The sequence below is a fragment of the Grus americana genome, chromosome 2, assembly GCF_028858705.1.
Source record: "Grus americana isolate bGruAme1 chromosome 2, bGruAme1.mat, whole genome shotgun sequence".
NCBI classification, from domain to species: Eukaryota; Metazoa; Chordata; class Aves; order Gruiformes; family Gruidae; genus Grus; species Grus americana.
In genome coordinates, this window is record NC_072853.1 from 27,678,351 (window position 1) to 27,699,436 (window position 21,086).

General features: G+C 37.1%; 1 protein-coding gene across 1 annotated transcript in view; it reads right to left on the bottom strand.

The window, feature by feature from the left end:
- Nucleotides 1-400: 400 nt before the first annotated feature.
- SLC26A7 (solute carrier family 26 member 7) overlaps nucleotides 401-21,086 on the bottom strand; it is a 70,860-nt gene continuing 50,174 nt past the window's right edge. Inside the window, exons 11-18 of the mRNA XM_054816768.1 lie at nucleotides 15,053-15,159; nucleotides 14,139-14,205; nucleotides 9,309-9,446; nucleotides 7,488-7,536; nucleotides 4,720-4,820; nucleotides 2,794-2,848; nucleotides 2,601-2,704; nucleotides 401-514 (exon numbers count right to left, since the gene is read on the bottom strand). Of these exons, the coding sequence (XP_054672743.1) occupies nucleotides 479-514; nucleotides 2,601-2,704; nucleotides 2,794-2,848; nucleotides 4,720-4,820; nucleotides 7,488-7,536; nucleotides 9,309-9,446; nucleotides 14,139-14,205; nucleotides 15,053-15,159 (657 nt within the window). The 3' untranslated portion in view covers nucleotides 401-478. The remainder of the gene's footprint in view (nucleotides 515-2,600; nucleotides 2,705-2,793; nucleotides 2,849-4,719; nucleotides 4,821-7,487; nucleotides 7,537-9,308; nucleotides 9,447-14,138; nucleotides 14,206-15,052; nucleotides 15,160-21,086) is intronic.

Consider the following 21,086-nt stretch of genomic DNA (forward strand, 5'->3'; position numbering starts at 1 on the left):
GAAAAAAAGAGTAAGTAAAGCCATTAGAAACGGTTTGCACTGGTATATGGCTTCCTGCATATACTGTATTAATTACAACACGCTGCTTTTAAGAATTCATAACATCTCATTATTCCATGCACAAAACTACAGATGCATATTACAACTAATGTTACAATAGAAGATATCTAAAAGAATAGACCTCACTGGTAAACACAGTCAGTACCTCATGTCTGCGTCCTAATAATTTGTACATAAATGTATATAAAAATATTATATAAAACCACTATAGAACAATTGTATGAACATTCGCTGAGTGATGGCAGCTGAAAGATCTTTTTTCTGAATGGTAGATCTATCATTACTGAATGTAGTAAATATATATGGCATACAAAAGATCATCTATGAGATCCCCTGGAGAAAAAAGCTACGGAAAAACCGTGGTGTAGTTCATTCTGAATATGAGCAGATCAAACTAGTCATATTCAATGGGTCGACATCACACTTCACTCTGTTCACTGAACCTGCTGTAATTCTAAATTGGGAGAAACAGAAAAAAATGTATTATAATGTTTTCCTAGAATGCCACGTAAAACTAGCAGATGAAGTAGTGCTAGTTTGAAAATGGCACCATTATAAAGACTATGAATCAAAAAGTTATTATGATAAGGATGAACTGCATAAAGCAACAGATGAGTCTCTTATCAACTTATCAACATAAAAAATATAATTACATGACATTATCCTTGGAGAATATAGATAAGAGCACCTTTGCATTTCCGAACAGCAGCAGAGACGAAAAGGAACCATGAAGGCCTCTTGCCTCTATCTCTCTGCCAGTGAAAGACTATTTCCTGCTTGGGGGCGGGGAAGCTGAAATATAAATCGGAATGAATCACTTTCCATGAATCTCCAACTCCTTCCTTTTGTTCTTTCCTATCCTATCCCACCCTATCCCACCCTATCCCATCCTGTCATTTTTCCTTCATTTCCTTCCTCAAAATTCCTGCTGACCTCATCATCTTAAAAAGGTGCAGGAAAAGTACATAGACAGACTGTGTTCATTACAGTGTGGTGCTGCTATTGCTGTCACACTGCCTGTTTACTCCTGTCCATCTTCTCTTATCTTCAGGTGTTAAAGGCATAAAAAAACCCCAAGTCACATACTTTGAATACTCTGAGGAGGCATCAGCAGCATATATACACTGTTCATAATTACATTTAAAATTTGAGGCTGCATGCAAGCTTTTCAGACTAATCCACTAAGCCACTATTCAGAGTTTTGATTTGCTTAGCAGCTCTGATAGAAACATGGGATCAGTTCCAAGAAAAGTGGGCTTCTGAGCTCTAACTCCCCCTTTCCACTCAGAACATTTGTCCTGGTCTTTCCAGGTCCCATTTCCATAAAATGGGAATCCTAGTACATAACCATCTCACAAGAATGTTAGGAAGGTTAATGTCTATAAAGAATGTAGACTTTTTATAACACAACAATGATCCTAATTCATCTAATCAGACCCAGACAAAATATACAATAGTCATCCCCTTTATTTTTGCCCTGCAGTTACCATTCAGTAATTTTTTTTTTTTTTTTCCAGGGCAACAAAATGAAAAATGTTGAAAAACTCTGCAGAGAACATGTTTTTCAGTCAATCCACTAGACCATCTGTGCCATCTCGCCTTATCTGGATAAATCAATAGAAAGTGATTTTGTCCATAGGCAACTCTAATTTAATTAGTAAAATATAAAGTGGAAAAAAAACCCCAACCCAAAACCATAGACCATGATGAGTTTAATGTCTCTTGGAGAAGGCTCTGAGCCAAGCTTTAGCCATGTTTGGAATCATAAATAAAACCATGGGAAAGCACATTACTTGTAATGCACGCTCAGTTACGCTGGGATTACAATGGAAAAGGCTCACACGGTTTATGAGGAAAGCCCAGGTTTACAGCCTTTAACAAGGAATGTAAAAATTATTACTGGGCGAGTAAAAACATCCTCAAGCAAATGCATGTTCAAGCCTCAACTTCTGAGTCAAACCTTCCTTCTCCCCCTAGCTCGCTCTTCCACCTCATGCAGTTCCTCTCCCCTCTTTCCACCAGTGAGCCAACACAGCACACTACAGTGCAGGATAGAGCCAATTTATTAGCTAGGAAAAAAAAATGTGCTAAGGATCCAGAAGCGTTTCAGCCAGAACAGTGCTGTGTGACGTACCTTTAGGCAACCCAGGCTGAGAACAGAGTGTAGTTTCAGTAATGCGGAACTGGGTGTGAGTTAATTTGCCTCACCGAGAAGCTACATTAGGTATTTCTAGATGGCATTGTGCTTTTTAGTGGAGAATGCACCCAAATTAATGAACCACAACATAGTACCTTTGGATCTAGCGTAGAGGACCAAGAAGTTGTTGCTAAAGGAGAGAAGGTGATGGGAAGAGAGTGCTAGCAGGAAAAACTTGATAAATGTAGTCCAAAGGCTGAAGACTGGTTGTAAAGAATAGATAGATAAAAGCTTTCTGAACAAAAGGTTCAGTGGGTAACTAAGAGTTCCCCAGACTTTAACAAATTGTTGTCAGCATCCACAAAACCCTCCAGACTTCATCTACCCCTGCTGTAAGTCTCACCCTGTGAATTTGAATGGCATCGATTGCCGAAGAAATAGATTCAAAGAAGACAGGATTTTCAGATTCAAGGTTTCCACCGTACTGCATTGCTTTTATCAAGGAAGCTGCAATAAAACAAACATATGAGCACTGATAAAGCAGTGAGGATATATAAACCATCATGTTAAAAATTTTGCTGTAAACTGATACTTGCCTTTGCAGTGTGCTAGCAACACATCGATGTGTCTGTTTTTACAGTCCATGTAAATCTGTATGTGTGAAAACGTGAAATTAAAAAAAAAACCTGTTTGAAATACCAACAGAGAACAAAATACTCAAAAAGACCATATTCAAAGCAGGCAGAGAGCTTGAAGTGCTGCTGCTGAAGCTATGCTGCCAGCAGCCACCAGAGTGAGCCCTTCTATAATGCAACCACCACAAACCCACACTAATTTCCTCCCCCCTCCTCAAAGTACCTGAGAATTAAATCTGCATTTGCTTAACAATTTTACATTCTTTACTATATCGTTTAGGATTTGTTGGGTTGGGTTTTTTTTCAGTTGTCCTTTTTCAGCAAATTTCCCAATCTCCTCACCACATGCTTACCTACCAGCCCACAAAGGCATGAGTTGGACCTAGGAAACTCTGAGACTTCCAGCAGTCTACCAGAAAAGCACCATAACCATCATGCTACATTCTGCAGTAAGTTGTTCTTTATTCTTTCTTTGAAAATGTTCAACTTCACAGAGACTAAATATTCAATAAGCTAGAAAGTAAAAAAAAGTTAAAATAATTCTAGAACCAGAGTAGGGTCTTTTTTCTGGAAGATGGGGAACATCCAAAGCAGTCCCTGCTTCAAAAATTGTTTAAATAATCCATGTAAAGTGGAACAACTCTGAGAGATTAAATGAGAACCACATCAGAATATTTTATGTTAAAAAATAAACCAAAAGTCTGACTCAGTCTAAAAATCCCTCCAAGTCTAGCAGCAGTGATGATATTTTGGGAAGGAATGTAACGAGGACACGTTGAGTGTGTTCCTCCTCTGGGTAACGCTGTTTTGGACCAGTCATTCACTCAGAGACTGCACTTCACAGCCCATGATGGACTTACCTCTAACAAATGTGTCAAACACTGACTTGATATATTTTGTAGTTCTGAAGTCTCTTAAGATGTTTTGGAAATCAGTTGCACAGTTATTTTTTTAATTAACGCTTTATTGAATGTCCTTTATTTTGAGGGAAGACATAATACAGAGTAACTCCCACTAACCTTATTTTTCCAGTTTTCTTTTTGACTATATCCCCACCTATATATGGAGTTTTAATTTAACATTTTTAAGGCAGCGCTTATGTCACTGCTTAATCACTGCAGTAAATTGAGAAAATGATTAGGATAAGAAAAGGCCTGGGCTAAGACCCAAGCTCAAATCTAGTCTTCCGTCTTACTCAGAAAAATTATATGAACCAAACCTTGCATACCCACTTAAATTTGTACCCACTACACAATTATTAAATGCCAGACCCAATGGAAACATAAGAAATAGCTTTTGAACATAATTTTTCATCCACTGCTCATTATGTGGTTACTGGTTTTAGTCTACTGGGAGCTTCCTGGAGCTCCTGCAATGCCTGAGGAACCCAGACTGCTGGGTGTGTAACCCACAGGAGAAAACATGGAGATCATTAAGACCTCTGACTTAGCAGAAAGTAAGGACATAAAGATAAAATCACAGCATTAAAAGCTGAAATTTTAAAGGGGTAAATCCACACATGGCTCCACTGCAACTGACATAACTGATATGACCAGGTCAAATATGACCTAAAATAGCTTTAAAATTTACAAAAAACCCAAACCAAACCAAACCAAACAAACCCACCAAAAAAACCCCCACCTTCAGAAACTAATTTCCATTACATACAGATACTTACATTTGCACTGAATGTCACCCAAAATCTTTAGAATTATTTTTAATATAATTTTATATATAAACATCATGCAGTTTTATACCAAATCTCTCTTCATCTTTTTCATGAGTGACATGTTTATCCACTGATACAGGTGAGGTGACTAGTAGCTGGCCCCAATAACTCATATGTGTAATTATATTTTTATGTACAGAATTTGATGTCATGAATACCTGAAACAGCACTGAGACTCCAGTGTAGTCAAAGAAATTCAGTCCACTGCAGTCTAATATCAAAACACGTCGCTCACTGTGACACAACTGCAATGACTCACCTAGATATTTGATAAATGAAAAGCTTTAATTAAAAGGGAGAATAGTCAAGAAGTGTGTATAAGAACAATTATAGTTCGACAAAATAAGCACAAACTATCACAATAAAAATTGTACTGTTACAAACTGGGGTATTAGTCAAGCAAGTGGCATATTTTAGAAGCGCAAATGAAGGACCTCCAGAGCAATGGGATGAAGTGATGATGGGCAGAACATATTAATAGTGAGATGTTTTAAACAGGAATAGTCTCTCAAGACTTGACGAATTGCTTCTTCAGATTTGAATTTCTAAATGAGTCGGGATAATATCTTGGTTTGTTTGGAAGAGTTTACCTGGGATAAACAGAGAATATAACTCTCTTTTAAGTTCTGATATGACATTCATTTCTGTAGTACCTAAATGCCTGCTTATGGCTTAACTAATATCCTCCTATAAGGAAGAAAAATATGTAAAAAGTGCAGTGTTTCATTTTCCTAAGGTTTTACTGTGCTGTTTTTTCTTTGGTTAATTTTTTACATACTATCATGTATTGATGCTGGAAAAAACCCAATGTTGGTAAGATTTGCAAAGGTCTTATACACATTCTTCAACCTCAGTTGTCTTGTGCTTAAACTAAGCATGCTCTGTACTAAATGCATCCTGAACTAGCACATAAATTATTCTTGGCTTTCATAAAGGGAAAACTAGAAAATAATGCACATCTTATTTACATTGCTCTGTGAACAAATTTAGTTATCGTAATGCACAAAACTCAAAAAAAAAAATGAAGGAAAGGAATTCTGAATGTAAAAACGCGTTAAGCTAAATGGTTTTGACAGAGCAGAGGAAAAGATTTTAAACTCTTGAGGGGACTTAGAATTTCCTCATGGTGTAGATTTATGATGGTGCTAATTCCTTTCTGACAGTAGTCTGAGAGCCAGAGCCTTTTGGAGTTGCACCTCCAGAGATTTACTGTCTTTGTACTGTCCAACATACATTAATAGATACACACCAACCAAAAATACAGAATTTCAAAGGAAACCTTCTGCCTGACATTACTGTGATGGAAACCAAGAAAGGTTTTATAAGATCTGCCAGGCTGCTCCTTGTAATCTTTTCTATGCAACTCCTCTGCCTCTGAAACAAAAGACCTTAGTCTTTCTCCCTGTTACTTACTCATGCCACCTTGCCACCCAGCTGGCATCCTGCATTGCAGTAGAGGCTGCCTGGCTTCTGAATGGGGTTTAGGTACAGACCTTCTCCCTCTGTGAGACAGTGGGCAAGGGCAACAGCTGCTCTTTAATTTGGTGCTGAATCAGTATTCCCCAGAGGGAGAAAGGAAAGATTTTGACAAAGATGTACATCGCTGCATCCTCTGGGACAACTGCCATAAGCATTAAGGATCATGTCTTCCTGCTCCCCTCTTTCCTAAAAATTTAAGCCCCACATTTTGTTTTCCTTTTTATAGGGGTTTTTCCTTTCTTCTCTCTGGTTTTTATTTTAAAGCTCCCATGAAGAGTCACCATAGACTGGTTGGTACAAGGAACAACAGAACATTTAACTCCTCAGAAAAGAGGTCTTGTGCTGTCTGTCACTGCTGTAACATGAGAAATCAGTTCATCCAAAAGAAGACTGAAATATGTACTGCCAAGACCTTCCAAAAATTTCTTTACATTTAAAGTGCTCTACACTCCTTTAGTATTTTACACAGTATAGCGCTGTTTAGCCTTCCATAGCAGTTATAGCATTGCTATGTATTACAGCAAAGCACTCTGTCACGCCCACGTAAACTAAACACTGTAGTATCATAAAAATGTCGTAAGTCTAGTTAATAAATGTAAACATTCAGACAACAACCCCCAAATCAGATTCTCTACTGTGGCCTTAATGCTTGTAAGTGTTTTAAATAAGCACAATATTTTAATTCCATCCACAATGAAGTCATCTGTATAAAGTGTCTTCTGCAAAAGCTTGCTGCAGCTCTCCCATGGGAACATATGTGCTCTGGTTTGATTTAAGTGTTAGAAAATGTGGGAAGAATGGAATTATCCAGCTTAATCCTTAATTGAAAGCAAACTCTTAGGTTTTTTTCCTTTATTCTATACCATATTGATATACTGTGCAATATTGGTGGCCATTGTGTCACTGATATAATTCAGTTGATGTTTTCTGAGATTTTCTCCTAAGTGGCTTTAAGGACCACAAAGATTTAGTATGGCTTTGATCTTTACATATTCTGACTTTTGCATACTAATATTCAAGTCCCACTGTGAATGCAAAAAAACAAGACCAGAGCTTAGCAAAACAGCCTCTGAGGCCTCCGTCTGAAGACCGGTCCGGGCGGTAACACTGGAAGCGGTTCTCCCCACTGTGTACCTGTCTCAGTATGCGCACAGTGGTTCACGAGAACCACAGGGACTCCTATGGAAAAGGTATTTTCACTGGTTCCCTGCTTTTGAAATATGAAAAAAGTCAGTCAGTAACAGAATAAAAATAAGACCTGTTAGACCAAGATTGACACAGCCTAACACTGTTTAGCATCCATGCTTCACTAAAAGTGTGATCTAACTGAAAACATTAGTTTCCAGACAACTTGAGTTCACCTACAAATAAATAATAAAAGCACAGAGCCATTTTGCACACTTATATCCATCTTGGTTTTAATATCATTTATAGATAATAAACTCACCATGACAACTTCCATTGGAGAATGAACAGAGCAATGTGTTCTGCTCACACTGAAATAAAAGCAGCAAACTATTAACATACCAAGGAAAACTAGTCCAATGCATGGTAACTAGAGAAAATCAATGCAATCCATAAGAATTTGGTTTCTCAATATCAAAGTTAACTCCTTCTCTCCAAAATCATGTTGTACGCAACAGCCTATCTGATATATAATATTTGCTGAGTATGTCTCTCAGTATTCTTCTAAAGTTATACCAAACTGATATCTTGCTTTTCTTTTTAGATAACTCAATCTCTGTCATGTTTGGATCCGCTAGAAAGCATATTATGAACACGATGCTTTTGGGGAAGCAGGGGCTGGTTAAGAAGTGGCCAAAAGATGGAAAAGATGTTCTTGAAAAGATAAATTCTAGTCATTGATTTTATAAGATTAACTTTTGATTCATTTTCTACTTGCTGCAATATCATCTGCTATACAAATATTTTAGTGACAACAGTTTTGACAAGTAAATTTATTAAAGAATTACCTTTATCTGGAGAATTTTTTTAATAATGATTTCAATATGTATGTTAAGTTCTCAGTAGATATATGAGTTAAAACCAGAAATACAGCACAGATACAAAATCCAAAGTGCAATTTTTTTTCACTCCCATTATGTGCTATAGAAAGACATTTTTTAATCCATAGAAAAAAATTATGCACAGTATTTCAGGCAGCTGTACTGCCAAGTACCTTACAGAATAGACAGAGGATAAAATCTCCCTCCTAAGTTACTTATAAATTAACTTATTAAATTAACTTATTACACTTATTAAATTAAGTCATAAATTAGTTCCATGCAAATTCTAAGTAATTTCTCTCTGTTTGGGGGTTTGTTATCATAGTAATCCAAATCAGTTAGCCTAGCAGAACCAAGAAAAAGAAGCAGCACAATTTCTGAGCTGAATTTCTGGACAACGAGGAGAAGCCACCCACCAAAGTAGGTAGCACAGCTCTTTGGCAAGACACAGCAGAGGTGGTAGACACACATTGCTGAACACTGTCTTAACAACCCATCTAAGAAATGGCTGTGATTTTCTCAGCCCAATTCACCGAACTGGATGAAATTGCCTACAGTAAGCATTGTATGGTATTGGAATGTCTTCACTGTAATGACAGAAAAATAACAAGATTTTTTTTTTCCCTTTTAAGGAGCTTTGTAGGAAATTACAGTAGTTATGTGCAGATAAACTCAAAAAATACTATAATTATGGAGATTTTCTCCAAAATCAAGTTATACATAATTTGTATACTGTTTATTTTTCCAATACAATCAATGCATAAAATGAAAAAGAAACTACCTTTGAGAAAAACTGCAGCCAGTTTGTACCTTCTGCTAATTCTCCTGGAATTATTTATAGTTCGAAACAGAAATGAAGTGTCTATCTCTCATGGACTCACCTCCAGCAAAAATAATCATATTTTATTCAAGTAGATTTGTAGCTATTCGTTGTCTTTTTAAAATCACAACCTTGTATTAGCTGAGGTTATGTAAGTTCTGCCAGAAATTTTGAAGAGTTTTAGATCAGTGCTTTAATGTGTCTTGCAGGATCATATGCAGAAATAGTAGAGATATTCTTTTCAAGTAAGAATAAGAAAATAATCCATACTGAATCTGATTAAGAGAAGGATTAACTTTATTCTATTCTAAATTAACAATTTGCAGTATTATCTTTTTATATCTGTTTCGGTATCTGATTGTATTCTCTAAGAAACACAAGGAAAGCAATCATGATCTTCAACATTGTCACCATGATTACTGAAGCATATAGCACATCCTACCTTGTTTACATCTTCGCATGCCTGGCTGCTCGTGCTATCCTTCTGGATTATCTTTATCAGGTCAGCATGAAATTTCTTGGCATTCAGAAAGACTAATGGGTTGTTGACTGAAACTATCTTTACCTGTTTTAATGATTCCTGTGGAATGAAATAAACATAACGCTGAAAAGATTATCTCGGGTTTGGAGACTAAAAAACAAACAAATTTCTTTAAAAATCTTGAAAATTCCTGTAAATTGGCCTAGAAGGAGCTTTGGGTCATGAGAATGATTTAACAAATAACTGTCTTGATCAGTCTTCACACACAACTGTAGTAAAAAAGGAAATATAAGTAACCTATGAGGAAAATTATCCTTAATTCAAGTTAGCATGAAAGAAAAATCATTATTCATTACGATGCACAATATTAAGAATTATTATCTGTCAAATAATAGTAGCACTGTTTCAGTTGGTATGATCCCCAAACATAGGCAAGAAAAGGTTTGCAGACAGGGAATTTCTTTTATTAGACAAACACATGTATTGGAAAAAGTACGCAACGTTTTGAGGCGTACACTGCAGGTGGTTTGGGGAACACTGAAAACATTTATCTCAGTCATTTGAAGATGACGTTAGTACAACAGGGGTATTTCTCCATGGAAATACTAAGTGGATACAGACCAAGCTTGAGTGACACATTTAAAACTTTGCCAGCACATATGTACAAATGACAGAACAAATAATCCACACGAGAACCATCAGCTGCCCCCAATCCTGTCTCTGCACTTCCTTGAGTAAGTTTCAACCAGTTCACCAGGTACTTTCAACAAAACTGTATAGCCCAAAATACAGACATTACGCAGCAGAACGATTTCTGAAGGACATCAGATAAGGGTCAGAAACCCCTAGGTACCAGTGGGGAACATTTCCCACAAAACAAACACTATTTCTCTTATTCTCAAGGTGGACTTATAAAAGACCTTCAAAAGCCAGGAGGAAAATTAATATTTACATATAAATATATTGGATATAAGCAATCACAATCTCAGCTGAAATACTAGTTTTGTAGGTAGGTAGAATTAAGTTAATGCTACTGAGCTCTCCATTTTCTGCAGGTTGTGAGCTATGTCTCTCTTTTTCGTAGGAAAATTAGGTCTGAGACAGACCAAATTCAATGTGGAGCACAGCTGCTTTGATTTCTGCTGATTCTATTTCAGACTTGAGGAAAAGTCTGTCAGCCGTTAGTGTCTTCTACTTTTTCCAGTTGTACTATTTGATCTAGTAAAAGATATTACATCTACTTACAAAGTTCTTTACGTACATTCCAATAAATAACTGTATTAAGCTTTTACGCATCTAGTGCTGTAAACAGAGAGAAGCAGGATCATGTGTGGCCTGTAAAAGTTACCAATATTTTCAGTAGCATTTTCTACTTTTTCTACCTGACGAGCATGCATGCAACTAGAGAATCTTAAATAGCCACAAAAACACTGCTCGTAAGTGCCAGTTGCCAAAAAAGTAATAGGATTAATTTCCCTTTCAGGAATGTCTGTTACAGAAGCTGGAGATCTCTAGGTTACATGTGGAAGTTGACAGCGTCCTCCTTCCAAGTGAGAGGCAAAGATGATCTGGGAATGCATCACCTGAACATTGCACAGCAATAATTCCCACCACATATTTTCACATGCAAAACGTGGTATTGCCGAGTGTCGGTTTCAACAATCTCAGAAAAAACTTTGCCCACTTTGGAAGAATGAAAACAGGATGAGAGACACCATTCTGCTGATTTTAATGGGCAAACACTGCAGCTGACAACACCTCAGCAGGTCAGCAGCACACCTTGAGGGCAGATCAAACAGATCTGATTCTGAGAAGTGCTCCAAAAGGAATTCAGTCCACAAAAGTGCTATATGCAATAAAGTATCCTATTGCTAAGTGCAAAAAGGGGTCTGGATACAGAAAATATCCATTTACTGCTGAAATAAAATATCTGATTTATGTGATTATCAGCTCTCAAAAACGAACTACTTGTGACAATGGCTAATAGGAAGTAAAAACCAAGAATTCGCAAGAGAATATGGGTTCAAAAAGCCTCTAGTCTTCCTAACAAAAGTCAGAGACATGTAACAAGGTCACAATCAAACACAAGTGGAGCTGACACAGAGGCAATTTTTTAAGTAGCTCAAAAAATGTGGGATTGCATTGAAGATAACACAGTTCTCCCAACAGACCTTCAAGCAAAACAGAAATGGAAGTCTTCACCACAAACCACACAAACTACCTCCTTATTGTAGACTGCTATTCAGACTTCTGGGAACCAGATGATCTCTCAGACACCACCACAGCAGCCATCATACAGACTAAGGAAACATTTCAAACATCCAAAATTGAGGCAATGAACCCCAGACTATGTATAGGGACCTTACGCAATTTACCTATGAATGTGATTGTGGTAAATATCACCAACATACCTCGGTCAGTCAAGTGGCAAAGCCTAACTGGCAATTAAAATGGCTAAGATTATATGAAAGAAAACTCTAAAATAAGGGCAAAACAGAGGGCAATATATGCTTGAATGGGGAAATACTACAACATCCCACAAATTCCCTTAAAAACAATGCTATACACAGCTTGGTGTGGAGACAAGTGAGCCCTTTGGTGCCATACCTGAACGAGCAAATGGAAGAAGAAAACTAAGAAAAAGGAAGACCGATGTGCAAAGATCAAAGCCTGTGATGATCAACAAGCTAATAAGCTTCCAAAAATACAAGGTGGAAAAATTGAAAGGCTCAAATAATAAGGCCAGATGAAGCAGACGGCAGACTTAGGTTCGATTTTTTGTCCAGGATGGGCAAGGACAACTATGCCAATTTTGGCTCAGTTATTTCTGGCTCTGGTTTGGTTCTAGCTCCTTTTTTAGTAAGAACAGTTCTGAGAAAAATGGACTTCCTCTTTCTCACGTCCTTCCCAAGAAAGAAAGAAAATTATCTCAGGTGACCTACCCCTGCTGTCACTTAGAAGGATACTGGCAATTGCCCCGTGCACTCTGCACAGTACTGTCTACGCTCGGATAAGAATTCAGTTCAGGGAAGGTCTGTGATGCAATGTGTTTCACATAAGCTTCTAAATACCCTCTTGATTTTTTCCACATTAAAATGTCTTTTATCCTATTGATGAAATAACCTCTATAAATCCACAGACCTTAATGGCAGGGTAGATCATTAAGCTTGCATATTTTCATGTTTAAAAGTCCTGTTGTTTATGTCTAAGCTGTTATTTACCAGGGGAACTTGGATCAGTCTAACATTCATACATTAAAAATTACCCTAAATGCCTACTGCAACCCAGTGACCCTAAATTCAATTAAAGGCATTTTTCTAAATCTTAAAAATATTTTCCTTCTTTACTTTGTGTAATAAGCTCTTGAGCAATTTGCTTTCCTAACAAAATGTTATTTTCCCCACTGTCTGCAGACACTAGTTTGTTATTATTTGGTTACTGGCATTAATCTTAATGATTAAGGAAAAAAAGCAGGGGAGCAGTTAGCTTAAAAAAAAAATGCATAGGGATTTGTACAAAATATTTTATGAACTGATATGAAAAAAAGCAGGCAAATCAAATTTTGGTTACCCATCTCTGACAAAGTTACTCCAACATTTTTCTTTAGAATGAAAAATGATATAATAATTGACAGCTGGGCCAGCCTAAACACCACCATTTTAAATTCACATTTCAGAGCCCTCCCTGTTCTCATGTACCTTTCACATTCCAGCATTGTTCAGCATGCCAAAACAGTAAACCCCCCCTGAGCCAAGTTCAGATTTTGAGCCCAAGATAGGTCTGATGGGAAATATTTGCCAGAAAAAATAAATTCTTTAGAGCTTCTTAGTAGTGAGGTAACAATTGCTGAGCATGTTGCTTACTGATACATAAGACCCTTCATAAGCATAAGGAAAGGAAAGAGGACATAGTAGAAACTGCCGCGGTAGAGAAGGCAGGATGCCCTAGTGATGGGACTCTGTGCTGAAAGGACACATGGTTCTACTTCTCTCTTGGCTGCTGAACTACCATTTCATCTCAGAGGAGGGAGTTCACCTCTCTGGGTCATTACCCTTCTCCTCTTACCATAGGCCTGACCACAAGCAACTTTGATGATAATTGCAATGAAAATAACCGAAAGAATTTAAAATCTCTGACTGGTAGGTTTAAGTGTGTAAGAAGCCAAATTGTAAAAGCACAGTCTTTCGGAGAGATTCTTCCATCCGTTTTTCACCTGAGGGTACCCTTGTTTGGTTAAAGGGTGGTGACATGCATGAAGCAGTCTGTGACAACTTCGTGCTGCTCTTCCTCCTTCCCCAGCCACACATGGTGTCCTCTGGGACAATCCGATCACAAGGGGCTGGTGGCAGAAATGGGGTCAGAAAAGAGATTGTGGATGATGAGAGTATCAAAGGAATTTCAGGAAATGTGGAAATCTGGTAAGAATACAGAGACAGCTATTGTCTGCTCAGATGGCCCTTGCCCTTGCTGCCAAGAGATTTCCTTAGACTTAGGAATTAGGAAACTTTTGCAAAGAGCAATTCCTAACTTAAAAGTAACAAATAAACTAAGACAGATCTAAGAGGACTTGCCTAACTTTGGAGACCGGCAGCAGAACCAGGAAAAAATTCCAATTTCTGATGCCCAGACTAGTTTTGTATTTACTATGTCATACTGGCTTTAGATTGCAAGTGATCATTTCATAAAAATGTTCCCTTGACTCACCGATTACAATCTGGTAACCAACTAGAGAAAATAAACAAATCTGAATTAGTGGAACACACAAACACAGAAAAAGATAATTTAACTTACACAGTTATCTTCTGTTTTGTATTTATATTCCACTTCTTTCACATATTTCAAATTCACTGTCTTTGCTCTGTAATCAATACACAGAGAAAATCTGTAAGGCAAATCTTCAGTAGTCTTGAACAGATACAGGAAGAGACACACTCCAAAACTACAGCATAGAAGCTTAAAGTTGCAATGATGCAATCCATAGATAGTTTTGTGCATATCAAGCTTATTTTTTGTGATAATTATCCAGTTAAAAGAATAAAAAGCGTATTTTAAAATTATAGTATATAACTTTGAAAATGTGATTTTTTTTTTAATTCAAATATGAAAAATGGAAATTTCTGGTCAATAAAATCTTAATTTTAAGTTTCATTACTGTTTTATAGCTTGCCAGAGAGCTACTCTTTTCTGGTTCATACATAGAATTTACAATGTACTTTTCCCTAGACATTAGAATAGTTGTGCAGTTGTGTTTCATTAATATATATTATCAGTGCAAATGGCAACTATCAACTCCTGTGCAACATTATATCTAGGAGTTTATAAAGGTGCTTAGCTAGTAAGGCTTGCCAGACATACTTTATCCTTAAGGAGCAAATAAGTATCTAATGGAAAAAAAAATATATTATTGATCTTTCTGTTGATTTTATGCTACTTTCACCTAATGAGTCATAGAGATGTGTAATACTAAGAGAAATCACAAAATAATGCCATAGCATAAAATGTTTTAGAGATCCTTAGCCTATAGTAAATGCACAAGTATGACTTTTTCTTTCGAATTGTCTTATCTTGTAATTTTCTGCAACTAAAATACTGATGTTTCATTGTGAAATTTAGTGTATTATACGTCTACCCTGATGGTGAAGATATGTGCCAGAAAGAAGACATAACGATGTGCTACTAGAACATTTCAATAAATTATTTCTCACCTGGGAAAGCGGAAAATCACAATTACTATAGTGCAGACAACGCCATACAACAGTCCCACGTTAGCAGCAAAGCATATTGTAAACACGTAGGTACTAACCCATATGCTCTTTAAGGAGGGAAACAGAAAGAGGCGATTAGCTTTAATTTTTGTAACAATCTACATTCTATGAAGCAGAAATAAAGATTTTTTAAAATTAAGATGGTTTCTCAAAGGTGAACTTTCAGATCTTTGAACTGGCAAATTTTGAAGACTGAACTAGCAATTAAAATAATGTCTACCCATGGGAGAACACATATGACATAGCACTACTCATTCCAATGCTCACAGAGGTTGCTTTCAGGGTTACTTAAAATAGCATATGTAGTTGTGCTGCCAGCATAATTCAGAATGAACTCAGTTGTTTTGTAAAACCCATATTTTATTTTTTCACATTGCAAGTTTTTGTCACCTTCTTCACTGCATACATTTAAAATCCTCCTTTATTTTTACACAATGAGGTACCACAAAGGTCACATACAGAGAGCTCTTCTCCCACTAATTGTATAAGTGGGAATTACAATTTGCAAGGAGGTTAATTAAAAGTGGCATTTATTAGAGTACATCTGACTAAACCAATTCTATAACAAATAAAAATTATTGGGGAATGGATTTCTTCACATGGAAACAGTGAGATTTCAGATTACTGCCCCATCTTTCAATATTTGATTAATACAACTTTGGATTAATTTTAAATACAATTTAAAAAAATACAAAGAAGCATATCTAAAAAAAAGTCACTTTGAAAAAGAATTTAAAATATTTAAAACCCAAAAGATTGTAACATTTCAAATTTTTTTCTGAATTATTTTCTAAACAATCACTTATATTCCTATACAATGACATGTATGGCCAAGAGATGTCCAGGTTTTACAATTAAAAGGAGAAAAACACAAATTACTTGATTTCTTATACCAACCTAATGTCAGCATATATTTCTTTCCTTGAGGGAGCCTTAAGCAAAGACTGCCACCTAATCTTTATATAAAAAGTGTTAAAGAAGAATGGAAAGTATTTTCACTCCTCTGGATATACTGATCTCCACAGGTGCCTGTTTCAACAATTACAGTGCTTCTTGGTAATGTTTGCAGAGGAACAGATCACATTACAATGGCACAATCAGTGCTAAAATTATCCTTTCTGATGCTTTCACTTAGCGCAGGAAAGCCAGAGACAATAGAATACTTTCAGCCTAACCACAGGAATTTTGCTCAGGCAGATTTCAGAACTGTTATTTTATGAATTATAAAATGTAAGTCATACCATACTAATTTGTGCTTCAGAGAGGACAGAGTGTTACATGACTCTACTGAGAAACCTTTTCCTCCCTCATCTTCAAATTTTAAACTACTGCTAAAGGTTTTACAGTCTCTTCAACAGCAAAGCTGCTAAGTAATGAGGTAGTTCATTCTTTGAAAGAGTGCTCAACCTCCACTTATTTTTTATGACATCTTATACCAATTGTTGTGAATATATTTGCAAAGAATACCTCTACGGGCAAAAAACATTGAGTTCTGATTAATCAGTGAGAAAGTAAATCTAAGATTTACAAATCCAATAGATATTTACGAAGGAGCTCGCTGGACATGAAAGGGCTAACAGAAACACTACAAACCTGAAATTCAGGCAGGATCAAGAATTAGCCCATCCTGATAAGGCTGAACTCTTGACCACGCCTGAGATCAAGCAATCCACTTCAGCTGCAGACCTGAGCCTCATCACATCTAACTAAATCACTGCTGCAAGACCTGCAAAATTCTTCTGTCTCAGAAAACAGAAAGCATGAAAATCCAATATGAACTTTACATACGAAGAATCAAAGCCAAAAATGTTTAAGTACTGCTGAGTACTAAGCAGCCCAGTATCTCACATCTTAACTGTAACTAGAGACTGCCATTGTTGTAAAGGATGAGCCAAAACAATCATATTCTTATCTGTCAATCTCCCTTTTAGTGCTTTGTATGGGCCTGGAGTCAGTACTTTTTTAGGTATGGTACCATCAAACTTGTAGAAAGAAGTTATGTTGATCTGATAGACTTTTTTTTAAATCATGGGTTGTTGCAAGGTTCAACAAAGAAGTCATAGAAATATCAAAGTTTTCTTTGGCAACTTACTTCAGGATGGTTATTGTATATTCCAGGCCAGATAGAATCTAATAATTTTTCAAATCTTATCAATAATGTGTTATAGGCACGTTATTCCCAAAAGTCAAAACAAAACCCAACTTCAAAATATGCTTGTACTGTATTAATTAAAAAAAATATTTAAAGGGGGAGAAAAGAAACAAGTAGGAGATACGGATTTATGTTCAAGTCTGTATGTATCAGACAGTATCAGAAACACTGAGAGGTACTGTGACTGTACAGATAGCAGCTGCCTCCAAAACTCTGTGGACAGTATGTTTCCTTTTCATTTCATAAGGTCTACCCATCCACCACTGAGGGGAGCGTGAAATGGGAACTTGGCGGGAAAAAAAAGGTGAAATAGGTGAAGTGGGAGAATAGTCTCTGAGCCAATGGCTAAATAGTGCAGTCCTAAGACACTGTGATACTAAATGGTTCTGTACCTCTTTGAAACCAGATTATAAACTTCCCTTTTTGTTGCAGACTGAGGAGATGATCAGCTATTGCCTGTATGGGTAGGATTCATTTCACTTGGCATTAACTCTCTACTGCACAGATGGCTACAACTGGGTGAGCTGTCTAGATTCCCACCATAATCAATAGAGACCTCGTTATCAGAGTGGGGGGAATTTAGGATGCAGTTCACCTGACTCCTACCTGATTACGCTGCTGCCTACTTCAGGAAGGGGTGAACCATACCCTAACATGATTTGACTGACCAGCTCTGCACTCTCTGTAATACGAGGCTGCGATGACTTGCTCAGATGCAGAGGCCCTTACTGCAGTCACCAGCACACAGCCAGAAGAAGAATGCTATTAAGGTCCTGTTCGTTCAGGGGGTGCCTTGGCAGAGAAGATGTTGGAGTGCAGGAGGAGGCTCTGGCTCCAGGAAGGCTGCATAGCATGCTCATGCTCCCATGTCCTGCAGACAAATGACTGATGCCTGCATACATCCTCAGGGCACCCTTAATCAAAACCTACGATTCAAGTGGTGAAGTGAAGACCACTACAGCCATAAACCAGGAACTGCTAAACAGTAAAGTGGTATGGTAGTTCTTTAATATAATTTTTCACAGGCATTCTGTACACAATGATTAAGAAGGTATTTGTTTGCACAGACTGCCCTGGAGACAGGTGGACTGATATTATTCTTTAAAAAGAATTTATATGGCAATCACACTTTCAATGGATTAAGCATTTGTAAATTCCTTCCCATCTCACTGAGACTAACTACAGCAAAACTAATATAACTCAGGGTAGCATATTCACTAATGCATGAAGGATAGAAAATCTCCCTAGGATGTCATAAGCTGGAAGCATTCGTGTAAAATTATTATCATAGAAGAGATGGCTTCCTACTCTTTGGAAAATTGTTTATATAGCAAAGCCTTCAGTGCTCTCTCATGAATCAGGGCCCCTATGTGGTGAACATCTGAACAAATTTAAAAGTTCATCTCCCTCCTGAGGATAATATGTTAAAAAGTTCTAAAAATACATGAACTTGCACCAATGAGCTCCAAAATTCCATGGAAGAGTCTCTCTGGGCCCCCTGCTCCAGTCTATTTTGACAAAATATATTGACAGGATGGTGGCTCCTTGTCTTAGAAACTCACTTAGAAACTGGCAAGATCTTGGAGGACACTTGTTGAAAGTGAGACCCTCCTCTTTGGATTTACTTTAATTGCTGAATTAGTAGCATTCTTTACATCTTTATATATCAATATATGTGCACACACTTACAATTCATACATCCATAATTACTTCTGCCATCAGGGCACCATGCAGGGAATGTGTAATTTTTACCATAAATTGTTGTCATTTTTTCTGCTTTACAAGTCAGGCATACAACATAGTGCTGCCTCAGCTCTGGTCATGTGCTGGTAAAGTCATTTGTACAATTTTCAACATTTTTTTCTCTTTAAATGCCATATTATTTCTCTGTTGAATACCCCAAATTCCTGTTATATAATTAACTCGTGAAGATAATCCTTATTCTACTGTCATTTTTCAGTTAGAAAATTTTCACCCTCTGAAATACCTTTTTCCCATCTTTTGCACTTTCAAGTCTAACTGTTAACAGAAAAAAGAACATTTTTCTTCAGCAACCCATTACCAGGCAGTAGTCTTCGCCTAGTTTAGATGGCTGCAGCTCATCTGGGATGCTCAGCCTTAAAAACAAGAGTTAACAAGAACTTCACTGGCCTTTTTGTTGGTACCAGGAAAGTGCAATGTCAAGCTGGAGAACAAAAATGGGAAGTTAGTCAAGAAGTAGGCCTGCACAAGAAATTAGGCTTGCAGGAAGGATATGGAAATCAACTTTTGATCCAAGAACCTGAAAAATGAGATATACTTCCAGAAGAATTCCAGACCAGCTTCCTGGTAGTTCCTCAAAAATAGGCAAAAATTCAAGACAAATTGTTCTTGGGTTAATGTACAAAACACAGATAACATAGGAATCAACACCTTGGAAGCAGTCAAAAGATGAAGACAGCAGAGGGAGGACAAATACTGTTATGCATACAGTTATGTATTTAATATATGCAGTGGAATAGAGCAATTAGTGATCTGAAATTATTGAAGTTATCCAAGAAGGTGTAGGGACTGACGAAAGACCTTAACTGAAGCAAGAGACCTTTGAAGTTGATAGGAGTGCTGTGAATGGTAGAAAAGGGCTCTTTGGAGTAAGGGCAGTAGGGTTCTAGCTGGAAAGAAACTGGGTATGATTTGAGAGGTGGGATGTAAAAACAGGACAGTACTGACAGTTGATAAAAAACAGGTTGAAAGAAAACAAATATATGTAATAATATTCAGCGGAAAATATTTAGTATTAGCTACTTAGGTCTGTCACCCTAGCTGCTCCTTTGAACTCAGCTGCTCCTAAACATTAAATCTATAAGAAAAAGCAATCTATGGCTGAAAGGAGAGATTACAGAATATCCTGAGTTGGAAGGGACCCATGATGAGTTCAACCCCTGAGCAGTACCATTCAAGCTGTACCTTTTACATTTACAGGATCACATTTTATAAAGAACTAATCAACAAATAAATATTACTCATCCTGTTTGTGCTCAATAAGAAGCTTAAAGAAGTGCAAAGGAAAAAGGTAACAAAAGCCGTAATACTCTGTTTCCACACACTCTCGTTTGCCAGACCTATGAGCATAACAAACCTGACTTCTATGTTACATGACACACGCCCTTCAAAGAATCAGCTCCAGAAATGACAGCTGCTAATTATTTCCAAATGTTTTCTTTTAGAGTTTCTATCTTCAAAATTCTTCGGATAACCTGGGTAATGGAACTGATTCATTTCCAATGTGCTATCAATTGCTGGGGTGAATCTTTTCAGGCCAAAATCAACACCAGTGTGGTTACTCAAACCACTGGGCTTGGTGGGGCTCCCTCAGACCAGGCAGCAATGTAAGATCAACGTCTGTAGCTTTACTTTGGACAATGCTATTTAAAGCAAGATGATTTACCCTGTCAGGCTAAGGATTGATGGTGCAACTACTTGAAGATAAATCATTGTTCAAGTATGTCCAGTCAAGAAGATAAACCCAGCAAACTCTCCCTCTCTCAACCCGTTCTTAGAAATAATGACAGATGTCAGAGATGTAATAACTAACTACTCACTCATCCTTTTCTGCCAACACCACAAAAGCAGAAATCAGTCAATCTATGAAGATGCATCAAGTCTAGTGAGCTTCCAGAATGTCCTGCTGGAAAACTTAACTACTTATTACCTCAGTGCACTGATAGAGAAGATATATCTCTCTTCCCTAACTACCAATTTTCTTAAGTTCACTGTCCCCAAAATAATTCTTGATCCACATCATCCACCCCTTGGGACACTGGAAATCTAGGATAAGCTGAA